Source organism: Ahaetulla prasina, chromosome 2 (assembly GCF_028640845.1).
Source record: "Ahaetulla prasina isolate Xishuangbanna chromosome 2, ASM2864084v1, whole genome shotgun sequence".
Lineage (NCBI taxonomy): Eukaryota > Metazoa > Chordata > Lepidosauria > Squamata > Colubridae > Ahaetulla > Ahaetulla prasina.
This window is the reverse complement of record NC_080540.1, coordinates 31523940-31538853: the sequence shown is the minus strand read 5'-3', so window position 1 is coordinate 31538853 and position 14914 is coordinate 31523940. Positions and strand designations below refer to the sequence as shown.

At 46.9% G+C, this 14914-nt stretch overlaps 1 protein-coding gene across 2 annotated transcripts; it reads right to left on the bottom strand.

Annotated features, from left to right (window-relative positions):
- Positions 1 to 1258: 1258 nt before the first annotated feature.
- Positions 1259 to 13599, bottom strand: LOC131191915 (zinc finger protein 260-like). 2 transcript variants are annotated; one of them, XM_058170543.1, is made up of 2 exons: positions 12114 to 13599; positions 1259 to 3821 (listed from the first exon to the last, which is right to left on the bottom strand). In XM_058170543.1, the coding sequence occupies exons 1-2, from the start codon at positions 12143 to 12145 to the stop codon at positions 1787 to 1789; spliced, it is 2067 nt and encodes a 688-aa protein (XP_058026526.1). In that variant the 5' UTR covers positions 12146 to 13599; the 3' UTR covers positions 1259 to 1786. The 2 variants fall into 2 exon arrangements, with proteins under 2 accessions (XP_058026526.1, XP_058026527.1); XM_058170544.1 differs by having other exon boundaries at positions 13430 to 13599.
- Between the last annotated feature and the right edge of the window lie 1315 nt (positions 13600 to 14914).

The window sequence follows — 14914 nt, the reverse complement described above, 5'->3', positions numbered from 1 at the left end:
AAGGGACAAAAAATATGGGAATTAGATTTGATCAAATATTTTTCAGGATAAAGGGATGGAATAAATGTTTTAAAAGAAATAGGTTATTATAAAATTTGAAGAGGGGAAAATATTGGATAAATGATACAATGAGGGGATGAAATTTGAAATATGTTTAAGTATGTACCCGACTGATATCTTGTTCAACAAAGATTTGTATGTGGTGTTGTTGTTTTTTTAAAAACTTTTTATAAAAAAAAAGATACCAGTCTGGCTTTCGACGATGGAGGCACTTATACATCCAAATATGGGAAATATTGTTAGATACAAAGATCTTTTGTCAGATATGCGGGAACTTGAAAGAGAAAGAGGGTAATTAGGATTGCCTGATTTTTCACCCATGCTATCATTGTTTCTTTGACTTGTTCTTCTAATTTAATGCTCAATAAATAACTACAATTTTTTTTATCATTCTCTCTTTTATTTCTGTCAATATCTTATCCAATTCTGTCAGTTCCATATAAAAACCATAAAGTTTAGAATCCTTTTCATATCTAGATTGCATTTGCAACTGTGTATACCAATCCATATCAGTCCCCTGCTTTTCCAATTCACATTTCATTTTAAGTTCCCCCTTATCTGACAAAATATCTTTGTATCTAACGATATTTCCCATATTAATAATATTTGGATGTATAAGTGCTTCCATCGTCGAAAGAAATATTTCAAATTTCATCCCCTCATTGTATTATTTACCCAATATTTTCCCCTCTTCAAATTTTATAATAACCCATTTCTTTTAAAACATTTATTCCATCCCTTTATCCTGAAAAATATTTGATCAAATCTAATTCCCATATTTTTTGTCCCTTTTCTTGCCCCTCCCTTTCAAGAAACAAAATACAGCTCAATTATCTGTAATATTTATCAAAGACCTATAATCAAAAAATAAAATAAAAGCAAGGTCAAATTCTCTCCTATCTTAAATCTCACCTTAGTTAAAAGGTCATCCATCACTTATTTGTTTCAAAATCCCATTCCAAGTAAAAAAAAGAGAGAGAAACAATTAAAATAGTAAAAAACAAGCATTATCCCACTTCTCATATAAAAACAAATTAAAAGTATTAAAAGCCAAGTAAAAATCTCTCCTGCCTTCACTCTCACCCTAATTGAAAGGTCTCCCATCACTTATTTATGTCAAAATCCCTTTCCAAATAAAAAAGCATAAAATAGATCAACAAAGCAAATTAAAAAAGAACACATTTCTCACCTATTGCTCATGTTCAGCTAATTATATTGGAGGTTTTATCTCCAAATAAAAAGCAACAAAAAAGGAACAAATAAAAACAAAGTAAAAATCTTGAACAGTTTTAAATTAAACTCTTGGTTTTTCTCCTGCCATATAAACTTAGATATATATTCCTGTCATTGGTTATGTGGTGCACCCATTGTCCACATAGGTATTGTTTAAAACAGAAACATCAGTCTAGTAATATAGTTCCTTTTAATTATAGAACTTCTATAATCGATGACAATTGTATTTTTTCCCCATCTTAATAGATCCTTTTCAATTTGACTGCATCTCTGGACTGGAGTGTGATTTTTAAGGGATGATTGACAAGAAAATGCTCTCCCACAATCTCAGAGTTTCTAATCCCCCCCCCCCCGTTTATGAACTCTTATATGATTTCTAAGGGTTGAACAACTATGAAAAACTGTTCTACCATCTGGGCCTATAAGGGCTTTTTCCATATGATTTTCCTGATGTCTCGCTTTTGAGCAAAACATTACCACACTCTATGCATCTCTATGGGTTCACTCGCGTATGGACTTTTTGATGCCTTACAAGGTGTTGTTTTTGGGAAAAACATTTCCCACACTCCACACACAGGTATGGCTTCTCCCCCGTGTGGATTCTCTGATGAGCCCGTAGTCGTGTTTCTGTGGGAAAACCTTTCCCACACTCCGCACATTTACAGGGCCTCTCTCCTGTGTGTCCCTTCTGATGTCTCCGAAGTTCACCAGACTCCACAAATGTTTTCTCACATTCTGGGCATTGATAAGGTCTGTCTCCAGTGTGAAGTCTCTGATGTCGAATTAGTTGTGACTTTGTGCCAAAACATCTCCCACATTCTGGGCAGTGATGGGGTCTTTCTCCGGTGTGAAGTATCTGATGTTGAATTAGGTGTGACTTTCTGACAAAACATTTCCCACATTCTGGGCATTGATAGGGTCTTTCTCCAGTGTGAAGTTTCTGATGTTGAATTACGTGTGACTTTGTGCCAAAACATTTCCCACATTTTGGGCACATTTCATTTTTCTGCATATTCTCTCCTTTGTGAATCCTCTCATGTCTTCTAAGATAATACTTGCAAAGAAAAGTTTTCTCACACTCCGGACATTTATATTGCTTCTCTCCACTGTGCTTACTCTGATGTATCAAAAGTGCATCTTTCCGGGTAAAAGATTTCTCACACACTGAGCATTTGTGGCGTCTCTCACCCGTATGACTTTGGCAGTGAATTCTAAGGGATGATGAATGAGCAAATGCTTTCCCACATTCTAAACATTTGAACTTTTTTTCCCCTCTGTGAACATTCTCATGACTTTGGAGGCTTTGTTTTATACGGAAAAATGTTCCACACTCGATGCACATAAAGGGCTTCACCCCTGTATGGATACTCTGATGTTGAAAAAGAGTTTTCTTCCGAGAAAAACATTTATCACAATCATTACATTTGTATAGTTTTTCTCCCGTGTGTGTCCTTTGGTGGCTCCGAAGTGTAGCAGACGCCACAAATCTTTTCTCACATTCTGGGCATTGATAGGGTCTTTCCCCAGTGTGAATTCTTTGATGTCGAATTAGTGTTGACTTGTCACGAAAACATCTCCCACATTCTGGGCATTCATAGGGGGTTTCTCCAGTGTGAATTCTCTGATGATTCAGCAGGCATGATTTGCTAGAAAAAGATTTCCCACATTCTAGGCACGTTTTGCTTTCCTTTGTGTGTGTTTTATTATGTTGGCAAAGAGATGAGCTCTGAGTGAAACATTTTCCACACTCAAAGCATTTATAAGGACTCTGCCCTGTGTGAATTTTCTCATGTTTTTTAAGCAGTTGTTTATAACGGAAAGATTTCCCACGCTCAAGACATTGATAAAGTTTCTCTCTGGTGTGGATTTGTTGATGTTTAAGCAGCTGTGAGTTTTGAGAAAAGCACAGCCCACATTGCACACACTTGCAGGGCTTCTCTTCAGCCGGGCTGTTCTGAGGCCTAGAAAGACGCCGTCTCCCAGGAAATCTTCCCCAGCGCTTCCAGGATTCCCGAGATCTCTTTCCCTGGTGGATTCCCTGATGGGTTCCAAGGTCCGAGCCTTTAGCAAAACGCTCCCCGCACTCTCCGCATTTATAAGGCCTCAGTCCAGGGTGGCTCCGGAGATGTTTGGCAAAGCTCCACATTCCAGGAAAGGAGTTTCCACAATGAAAACACAGGTGGGATCCATTCCCCGTATGCAGCTTCTGATGGATCAAAAAGAGGGACCGGCGAGCAAAGGATTTCCCGCACTTGGAGCATTTGTAGAGTCTCCCCAGATTCCTCTGAAGGGACCTTTGGCCAACGTGTTCCTCCCTCTGCATAGTCTCCAGGGGCTGCTCACCTCCACAGCTTTCAATCCAAGGAAACTCAAACAAGCAGAACGTTGGCCAAAAGGTTGAGGGATGGGCAGGAGGATGAGCTTCAGCACGAGTCCAAAAGCTGAGAAGACGAAACCTTTGGTCCCAGTGACTGAGCCAGATGGGATCCTGCAAGCAGAGCTTCCTCCAAAGGTTTTCCTGGTGGCACCTGCAGGATGAAAATAAAAGAAGTGAAGGAGAGAGGAAGATTTATTTTCTTCGGCTCTCCAAATAGCCCAAACAATAGCTGGAAGACTCCCTATATGAACCCTGGAGGGGCCCTGAAGGAAATGAATAATAAGTTACTCTTTTATAAAAGCGTTTAATGTATTAAAAAGCTATGATGTTCTTACTTTTGGAAACTGATCACAAATTGTAATTAGTAGAGACAATGTGTTTTGACTTGCTAAAAGCTCCTTAGGAGAAACCCTTCCATACTTCCACGTCTCACAATACTAGACAACACAGTATCAACAGTAGAAACCTTCAAATTTCTAGGTTCTGTCATATTGCAAGATCTCAAATGGACAGCTAACATCAAAAACATCATTAAAAAAGGACAACAAAGAATGTTCTTTCTGCGCCAACTCAGTAAGCACAAACTGCCCAAGGAGCTGCTGATTCAGTTCTACAGAGGAATTATTGAGTCTGTCATTTGCACCTCTATAACTGTCTGGTTCGGTTCTGCAACCCAATAAGAAAAACACAGACTTCAGAGGATAATTAGAACTGGAGCAAAAATAATTGCTACCAACCTGCCTTCCATTGAGGACCTGTATACTGCACGAATCAAGAAGAGGGCCGTCAAAATATTTACAGACCCCTTGCATCCTGGACATAAACTGTTTCAACTCCTACCCTCAAAACGACGCTATAGAGCACTGCACACCAGAACAACTAGACACAAGAACAGTTTTTTCCCGAAGGCCATCACTCTGCTAAACAAATAATTCCATCAACACTGTCAAACTATTTACTGAATCTGCACTACTATTAATCTTCTCATAGTTCCCATCACCAATCTCTTTCTACTTATGACTGTATGACTGTAACTTTGTTGCTGGCAATCCTTATGATTTATATTGATATATTGACCATCAGTTGTGTTGTAAATGTTGTACCTTGATGAACCTATCTTTTCTTTTATGTACACTGAGAGCATATGCACCAAGACAAATTCCTTGTGTGTCCAATCACACTTGCCCAATAAAAAATTCTATTCTTAGGCAAGACCACTATCTGTATGCAAGGAACATCCGCTCAAGGTGAAAATTAAAAGTAAAGATGATAAGATAGTTGTTGTTAGGCAGGAAATGTCAAGATGACCCTTTAAAATATAAAACAACTTGGAGATTGACTTACGTGACTAAAGGGGAGTTGGGAGGGCTTCATAGGCATGGCATGCATTGTGTAGGAGTATAAAATGTGTAGCTTGAAAACTGCTTTTTGCGCTCTTTGAACTCAATCCATTTGGGAAGGGTCTAAGAGGCCGCGCTTGCAATTGCTTTTTATTTTTCTTCATTTTATCTCCAATAAACCTTTGATTTTGTGAACCAGACTTGTTTATGAATTGTGAGGATTAAAATATTTGGTCTTATATCTCACAGCCCCCAAAGCTTCCATTCCTTCCCCGTGGAATCAAAGCCATCCTGGGATCCTTTTTGTGGAGCTGACCTCTTCTTCCATTGTCTTCATATCATGAAAGGGAAGAGTCCCTGTTGCCCCCTATTGGCTTGCCTGAACTGGGGATGATCCCTGCCTTTTCCCTTTCCTTGGTTGGGGGGGGAGTGCGTGAGACAACATGATGTGAGACACCCCCCATAGGATTTGTATGTGTCAGGTAGATCTATTTGTGTACAGGTTACAACCTATGTAGGTAGTCCTGGACACTGTTCCTTGGGCCACCAAATATTGGCTCCTCCAAGAATGGCTTCCTATTGTTGCTTTATAGGTTAGGGAGGACACAAATACATTCATCAGGGTCAGCAATGGCTCATGTTGGAAAAAGGGATGGTATATTTGGCCAAAATTTCCACCAGATCCTCATACCTGCCCAGATCAGATTTTGGAATCTGTCTTCAACTATTTTCTTTTGGCTTCGAATGTAGAATCCACCCAATTGCTGGAATCACTTCACCAAGGGGTTTAATCACAGAAAACCATGGTTAAAATAATAATGGTTTAGCTGAGGGATATGTAATTTCTGGACTGAAGACTGATCCCTGCTTTGGAGGACTGTGCTTGGGGCAAAATTGAATTTTACCTCATGGCCTATATGTGGTGGCAAAATTATAGAATTAACGTATTTTTTTTCTCCACTGTCATATTCAATCCTTTTCAGTTCCGTTGAGGTCTCTGAGGCTGTCCTGGTCAAGACCACTGACCATCCTGAATCCTCTCCCCCCTCCGCTCCCTTCTTCTCCCTTCTCTCCTTTACAGCTGAGATTGTTCTTCCTTTTCTTCATTATTATTCATTATTATATATCAGTTATATATATATATATTATATATCAGTTTCCCTTACACCTGGATGAAACTGTCTATCTAGACCCGTTCCAGTCCGGTTTCCGGCCCGGTTACAGCACGGAGACGGCTTTGGTCGCGTTGGTGGATGATCTCTGGAGGGCCAGGGATAGGGGTTGTTCCTCTGCCCTGGTCCTATTAGACCTCTCAGCGGCTTTCGATACCATCGACCATGGTATCCTGCTGCGCCGGTTGGAGGGATTGGGAGTGGGAGGCACCGTTTATCGGTGGTTCTCCTCCTATCTCTCCGACGATCGCAGTCGGTGTGATAGGGGCAGAGGTCGGCCCGAGGCGCCTCACTTGTGGGGTGCCGCGGGGTCGATCCTCTCGCCTACTGTTTAACATCTACATGAAGCCGCTGGGTGAGATCATCAGTGGTTTCGGTGTGAAGTACCAGCTGTATGCGGATGACACCCAGCTGTACTTTTCTACACGGACCACCCCAAGCACTATCGAAGTGCTGTCCCGGTGTCTGGAGGCCGTCACGGGTCTGGATGGGGAGAAACAGGCTCAAGCTCAATCCCGCCAAGACAGAGTGGCTGTGGATGCGGCATCCCGGTACAGTCAGCTAAATCAGCGGCTGACCATCGTGGCGAGTCAGTGGCCCCGATGGAGAGGGTTCGCAACTTAGGCGTCCTCCTGGATGAACGGGTTGTCTTTAGAAGATCATTTGACGGCCGTCTCCAGGAGAGCGTTCTACCAGGTTCGCCTGGTACGCCAGTTGCGCCTTTCTGGACCGGGATGCCTATGCACGGTCACCCACGCACTCGTGACGTCTCGCCTGGATTACTGCAATGCTCTCTACATGGGGCTCCCTTGAAGGGCATCCGAGGCTGCAGTTAGTCCAGAATGCGCTGCGCTGGTGATAGATGGAGCCCTCGTGGCTCCCGCATGACACCCATCCTGCGCAGACTGCACTGGCTACCTGTGGCCTTCGGTGCGCTTCAAGGTTTTGGTGACCACCTTTAAAGCGCTCCATGGCATTGGGCCGGGTTATTTACGGGACCGCCTACTGCTACCGAATGCCTCTCACCATCCTGCGCCTCATAGAGAGGGTCTCCTCAGGGTGCCGTCAGCGAGGCAATGTCGCCTGGCGGCCCAGGAAGGGCCTTCTCTGTGGGGCTCCCACCTCTGAACGAACTACCCCGGCCTTCTGCCAGCTTCGGACCTTCGGACCTTCCGCCGCGGCCTCAAAACATACCTATTTAATTGTGCAGGACTGAGCTAGATTTTAAATTTATGGGTTTTAACTGGGTTTTATTTTTTATATTTTAAAATACGGGCTTATAGAATAAGTTTTCTAATTGTTTTTATAGTGTATTTATGTATCTCTGTGTTTTTTTAAGTGCCTGTAAACCGCCCTGAGTCCTTCGGGAGATAGGGCGGTATATAAATATGATAAATAAATAAATAAATAAATAAATTTCTCTCCTAGTAGCTTACTCTACCAGTAACTTGTAAACAAAGAACTTATTCAAAAAAATGAACCTAAAGAAGAAATTCAATACACCCACGCTAAACACAATAGAGAACAAGCAGCTTATATTTTTTTAAAAATTGACCTTATATATCTGGGGTGTCGAACTGACGGTTCGCAAGCCAGATGCGTGACACACGTTACGGCCTCCCAGCTCCGTAAAGATCAAAACGTCACCAAACGGCTTTGGGTTCATTTGGACTTGAGCGGAACAGTCAACTCGGTTGGCCTAGAAGCCGGTTAACATCTATGCCGCCTTGGGTTGTATACTTTCGCTGTCATAAACTATTATTCTTTCATGAGATACTCACCCACCGATCTATTACGACTGCGAGGTTCCCCCGCCTCGCAGGAATGGCCCTCTAGGTTATCAAGAGCTTACCTCAACGAAGGGTCTTGGGACCCAGAGAGGTGGCATGCGGCCAAGAAGAGTTTCTGGAGATTTTTAAATAGGTTTTTTAAAAGGGGTCTTTTAAGGGGAGGGAGGGATACGACGGGTGGGGGGAATAACCCGTCGGGGAGGGATTTAGCCCCTGTGCTTGTTCGTGGCATTGTACCATCCGGTCCGAAGGCAGAGGGGATGGGTCTGCCCAGGAGTGGAAAACGCTCCATCTGTACGGTAAGTGGAGAGGCAGATATGGCGGGCGGGGGCCATATCAAGTGTTGGGAGCACGTGCTCGCTGTCTCAAAACGATCACGTGCTCCGGCCCTCAGTCTTCACCTGCCTCAAGCCATGGTCTGAGCCTTGGTCTCCGGTTGATGTTATGTAATGCCCGGTCCGTGGTCAATAAGGCCCCCCTGATTGGTGATCTTATTCAGGGGGAAGCCGCGGACCTCATGGGCATTACGGAGACCTGGCTGGGTCCGGAGGGGGGGGTTCCCCTTGTGGAGTTATGCCCACCAGGTTTCCGAGCATTTCATCAGCCGAGAGCCCAAGGTAGGGGTGGGGGGGTAGCGGTTGTCATTAGAGAAAGTCTAGAGCCGAGGGAGGCCACTGTACCTCAGATTGCCGGTTGTGAATCCCTCTTTGTGAAGTGGGGCCATCGCGATCAGATGGGCTTGTTGATCACGTACCTGGCTCCTTGCTGCGTGACCACAGCCCTACCCGAGTTGTTGGAGATGCTCGCCGGGGTGGCGGTGGAGACCCCCAGACTGATAGTCATGGGGGACTTTAACCTGCCATCGACGGGCCTGTCATCGACAACGGCTCAGGAGTTCCAGGCTTCCATGACGGCCTTGGACCTGATCCAGGTAATTGATGGCCCCACGCACATAGGGGGTGGCACACTGGACCTGATTTATATCTCTGGTCAGTGGCGAAATGATCTGGTATTAGATAACTTAGAAACAGAACTGGTGTCATGGTCAGATCATTTTCTCCTTCGCTTAGATTTTCGGACCACTATCCACCACTGGAGGGAGACGGAACCAATGCGCTGGTTCCGTCCCAGGCGCCTGATGGACCCGGAGAGGTTCCTGATGGAGCTTGGGCCGTTTCCTGAGGACCTGGCCCACGGCACGGCTGGAGAGCTAGTTGCGGCCTGGGAACGGGCCGCGGCTGGAGCTTTGGACCGTGTCGTGCCCTTGCGGCCTCTGACCCGGCGTAGGTCTCGCCCGGCCCCTTGGTTCTCCGAGGGGCTGAGGGAGATGAAACGCCGGAGAAGACGCCTAGAGAGTGTCTGGAGGTCCAGCTGTTCAGAAGCTGACCGAACACTAGTTAGATCCTATTCTAGGACCTACCTAGTGGCAATGAGGGAGGCGAGGCGCTCCTATGCTTCCACCCTCATTGCATCGGCAGATAACCGCCTGGCCGCCCAGCCTGGTGGCCCGCCCCTCCTGCATCAGGAGGTGCGGGATGACCCGCTGCAGGGCCGTGCCGAGGAGTTTAGTGGTTATCTATACGACAAAATCGCTCAGCCCGACGGACTTTTGACTGAAATTGGGATGATCCAGGTGGGAGGGCGGAGTCGCGTCTTGTGGAGGTTATTTGGGATGAGTTTGATCCTGTGACTCTCGAGGACGTGGACAGGTTGCTGGGGAGGCTGCATACTACGACATGTTTACTGGACCCGTGCCCTTCCTGGTTGGTGCTGGCCTCCCGGAAGTGATGACAGGCTGGCTCCAGGGGATTACTAACGCTTCTTTGTTGGAGGGAGTTTTCCCTGCTGCCCTGAAGGAGGCAGTGGTGAGACCCCTCCTCAAGAAGCCTTCCCTGGACCCAGCTATTTTAGGTAATTACCGTCCGGTCTCCAACCTTCGCTTCACTGCGAAGGTTGTAGAGAGTGCTGTGGCACGGCAGCTACCCCAGTACCTGGATGAAGCCGCCTATCTAGACCTGCTCCAGTCCGGTTTCCACCCGGATACAGCACGGAGACAGCTTTGGTCGCGTTGGTGGATGATCTCTGGAGGCCAGAGACAGGGGTTATTCCTCTGCCCTGGTCCTATTAGACCTCTCAGCGGCTTCGATACCATCGACCATGGTATCCTGCTGCGCCGTTGGAGGGTTGGGAGTGGGAGGCACCGTCATCGGTGGTTCTCCTCCTATCTCTCCGACCGATGCAGACGGTGTTGACAGGGGCAGAGGTCGACCGAGACACCTCACTTGTGGGTGTCAGAGGGTCGATTCTCTCACCCTCTTGTTCAACATCTATATGAAGCCGTTGGGTGAGATCATCATTGGCTTTGGGGTGAGATATCAACTGTACGCTGATGATACTCAGCTGTACTTTTCCACCCCGGCCACCCCAACGGTTGTCAAGTGTTGTCCCGTGTTTGGAAGCCGACGGGTCTGATGGGGAGGAACAGGCTCAAGCTCAATCCTCCAAGACGGAGTGGCTGTGGATGCCGGCACTGACATAAAGTCAGCTGCAGCCGCAGCTGACTGTTGGGCGCAGTTATTGGCCCCAAAGGAGGAGTGCGCAACTTGGGTGTTCTCCTGATGCACAGCTGTCGCTTGAAGATCATTTGGCGGCCGCTCCAGGAGAGCCTTTCACCAGGTTCGCTTGGTTCGCCAGTTGCGCCTTCCTTGATCGGGATGCCCTATGCACAGTCACTCACGCCTTGTTACCTCCCACCTGGATTATTGCAATGCTCTCACATGGGGCTCCCTTGAGATGTACTGAGGCTTTGGTTGGTCCAGAATGCAGCTGCTGGTGATAGAGGGAGTCACACGTAGCTCCCATGTGACACCTCTCTCGCAGACTGCACTGGCTTCCTGTTGCCTTCCGGGTGCATTTCAAGGTTTTGGTAACCACCTTTAAAGCGCCCATGGCTTGGGACCTGGGTACTTACGGGACCGCCTTCTGTTACCTCATGCCTCCCACCGACCCGCACGCCGCACAGAGAGGGCCTTCTCAGGTGCCGCCTGCCAGACACACTGCTGGCGGCCCCCAGAGGAAGATCCTTCTCTGTGGGGCCCCACTCTTTGGAATGAACTCCCCTGGTTTACGCCAAATACCTGACCTTCGGATTTTCGCCGAACTAAAAATACATCTGTTTGTTCGCAGGCTTTCTTAAATTGTTTAGTTTTAAATTCTAAATTTTTCTTTGGTTTTAATTGGGGTTTTTAGATTCTTAATTATTTTAATTTCGGCCACACTGTATAATAAGTTTTTTAATTTTATTTTAACTGTATATTGTTTCTTTTTACTCTGGCTGTACAATGCCCTGAGTCCTTCGGGAGAGGGGCGGTTTATAAATCTAATAAATAATAATAATAATAAATAAATGTAACGTTACGGCAAAGTGATGTGGTGAGTTTGACACCTGTGCTGTATATGAACCTAAAGAGAAAGACCGATGGAAGCCTATCACTTTTAGAAGAAAACAACAACCGAGAGCAAAGTCCTTTCTTATCTATTCTACTCCACTCCAATGAAGCACCTCTGGAACCGAACAATCACTTTCATAGCCTCCCCCTGGAATATGCAGCCGCCCACAAAAGAGCAGTCTTCAATAGTTTCTAAAAAAAGAGGCAAAACCCAGCATTTCTGCAACAGGAAGAAAATATCCCAGAGTTCCCTGGGGAAAAATGGCAATTCAATTCTTAGGGGAACAGAAACTACAGTCTGCAGAGGAGGTAGTCAATCTAGGAAGATATGTTATCTCCCTGAAGCAAAAATCAAAGATGTAATAGAAATAATCAAACCCATGGAGTACTACCCCTTTCTTCTCCTGGGAACCTCATAACCTCATAGGGGTACGGGGAGCTCCAGAGTCCTCCCCTGATCTATTGCTGGCTGAAATGGAACCTCAGAGGGCCGGATCCAGCCCTTTGAGGCTATGTTCAGGCCTACGTGGGCCACTCCTGGCCTGTTACAGGCTGAAATGGGGCCTCCATGGGCCAAATCCGGCCCTCCAAGGCTCTGTTCGGTTCTCTCCACAGACTGTGTCTGCTTTCCTAGCGTCCCGGATTCCACTTACTCCTCCCCTCCCCATTTCCCATGGTTTTACTGTACTTACTTTTCAAAGAGCTCCAGAAGAGGCTGACCCATGAGACAGAGAAGCCAAAGTCTTTTATTCAGAAGCCAGTGAAGCTGTAAGAACGTGAGATGTAAGGAAACCAGTTTTCCCCATCTGAATAAAAGGCTTCTCTGTTGGGAGGGCTTGCAAGCTTAGTTTGGGACCAGTCTGGCCAGTGAAAAGCAGTTTCCTGCTGACTGGTTATGACGTGGCTGAGTGGATTGGGAGAAGCCTTGGATGGCCTGCTCCAGCAATCGCCCCCCACCATGCTCTTCCCCAGCCTAAGATACCTCATGTGTATTTAATTATCTACGCAGTTGATTAACAAATGCATTGGGGAAAGCAGGGAGTGATCACGTTCATTTAACGTGATTCAATCAAACAAATCATTGGATTATGTATATAATTGGCAGTTTCTATTACATTCATAACTTGAGGATTACCTGTATAATGAGAGGGTGGGAGGGTCTCAGGGAAGTCCTGCCTTAGCACTTGGCCCTCCCACGTGTCCCAAGTCCTGTGACCAAGCACATGCCCCCACCCTCCATCCACACAACCCTGATGCAGCCCTCAATGAAATACAGTTTGACACCCCTCCTCTAGAGAAAAGAAGGATTGGTGGTGACATGATAGCAGTATTTCAGTATTTGAGGGGCTGCCACAAAGAGGAGGTTAGCCTATTCTCCAAAGCACCAGAAGGCAGGACAAGAAGCAATGGATGGAAACAAATCAAGGAGAGACAACCTGGAATTAAGGAGAAACTTCCTAACAGAGAGGACAGTTAAGGAGTGTAGCAACTGCTCTGCAGAAGTTGCGGGTGCTCCAACACTGGATTTTTCAGAAAAGATAGACTGCAACCTGTCTGAAATGGTAGAAGGTCCTTGAGCAGAGGGTTGGACTAGAAGACCTCCAAGGTCCCTATCATCTCTATTCTGATTTATAAAAGCCACCAACGAGGGGCTGACACATCACAGACCCTTCAGAGCAACACAAGTGGAAAAAACTGGGTTTTAGAGATTCTACCCAGCTTTGCCAAACAAAAGCAATCCAAATATTTAGATGAAGCAGGAAGAAAGTGGATCGTTTCTCCGTTGGGACAAAATGAACTCAATTCAAGCAATTTAAACCTTCCCCCCCCCCTTAAAGAAAACCCTCCACCCACCCACCCAATTGAAGTGAGGAGGCGGCTATTTCTTTCATTCACCCCAGAATCCCCCCTGAACCCCTTCAAAGAAAAGCCCCCTTTGCCCTCCGTGGGGCGGGGCTTCCCCCCCTTTGTCCAGCCCCGCATCCACCCGGGACCCTCTCGGGGCTACCTTCCTCCTGGCGGGGAGAAGCCCTCCGGGCAGCCCGAGGGAGGGAGAGCGGGAGCCCCACCTGCCCGGAGCGGGACCCAGGAGCAGCCTTGCCGGCAAACAAAGAATTGGCACAGCCGCCCAAAGCGCCGCAAGTGGGGAAAAAGGGCAACAAAACTCCCCGAAATTCAGCTCCCAGACACGTGGGGGGACAACGAGAGGAACTTCCTAGAACGGCCCCTCGGAGGCTCCCCCCCCCCCCGAATTCGGAAGAGGCGACCGGGGATCCTCCCTCCCTGCTTCCCCCAAAGTTTGGGGGACTTGGAGGCGGGACTGTGCGCTAGGATCCCTCATCCGTCCCCTGGCAAGGCTGGGACGGCTGGGGACGATGGGCTCCGTAGTAGGGAGGCGGGTGAGATAGGGAGCGTCTGCCGAGGCCGAAGAGGCTGAGATGATGGATCGGGGACGTGGCTTCCGCAGGGACCCAGACCGGCATTAAACGAGGATCGCCCACCAGCCCTGGAAGTCAGCCAAGCCCTCCGTTCCTCGCCCTGCAGGAGAGGCCGCCCTGTGGAGGCGGGAGGAAGGAAACCTCCCTCCTTCTCCCACTAGGTGCAAAGGGCGACTTCCATTCCCTGCCTCCTTTGTTCCTTCCCGGCTCCACTCAGGGGCTCCTCTTCCCTGGGGAGTTGTGGGAAAGTGCGGGACTGAAACTGCAAGTGGATGGAGCCACGTAACACACGTGGATCAGAGGATTTAATAAGACGGTTTTTTGCCAATTGTAGAAAAATAGGCTGCATTCCTCTCCCCCACCCCATTGTGGAACCTTAGAACAGGGGTCTCCAACCTTGGTCCCTTTAAGACTTGTGGACTTCAACTCCTGGAATTCCTCAGGCAGCTTTGCTGGGAGTTGAAGTCCACATGTCTTAGTTGCCAAGGTTGGAGACCCCTGATCTAGCTCAACTCCCTGCCCAAGCAAGAGATCCTATACCGTTCCAGACAAGTGACTGTCTAGTTTCTTCTTAAAAGCCTCCCCTGAAGGAGCCTACATAACTGTTGGAGGCAAACATCCACTGATAGTTCTAAATGTTAGGGGATTTCTACTTAGAAATCAAGGCTCCATCTCCTTGATTAGTTTCCAGCCATTGATGCTGTTCAGCCTTCAAGTGCTTTGGAAAATAGATTGTCCCCCTTAACTTTGTGACAGCTTCTCAAATAGTGGAAGATTGCCATCCTGTCACTCCTCACCCGTCTCTTCCTTCGAATGGACATAACCAGTTCCCGAAACCATGTTTTAGCATCCAGTCCCTTAATCTGCTGCATTGCTTTTCTCTGCGCCCTTATTAATTGCCAGACCTTTTTTTTATCATGATACAAAATATACAAAACCTCAAAGATGATGTTTGACCCACTCTGGAATTTTTATACAAGTTCATCAATAAACTATTCGAAGACGGTTGGGTGGTTGAAAGAAACCCCAAGGGTGAGACCCACATTTAATGTCAC

Excerpts from the sequence above, each read along its gene's own strand:
- LOC131191915 (XM_058170543.1), bottom strand. The coding sequence starts at position 12,145 with ATGGGTCAGCCTCTTCTGGAGCTCTTTGAAAA. Across the intron at positions 3,822-12,113 it reads CTTCTGGAGCTCTTTGAAAA|GTGCCACCAGGAAAACCTTT; the intron begins GTAAGTACAGTA and ends TTCATCCTGCAG.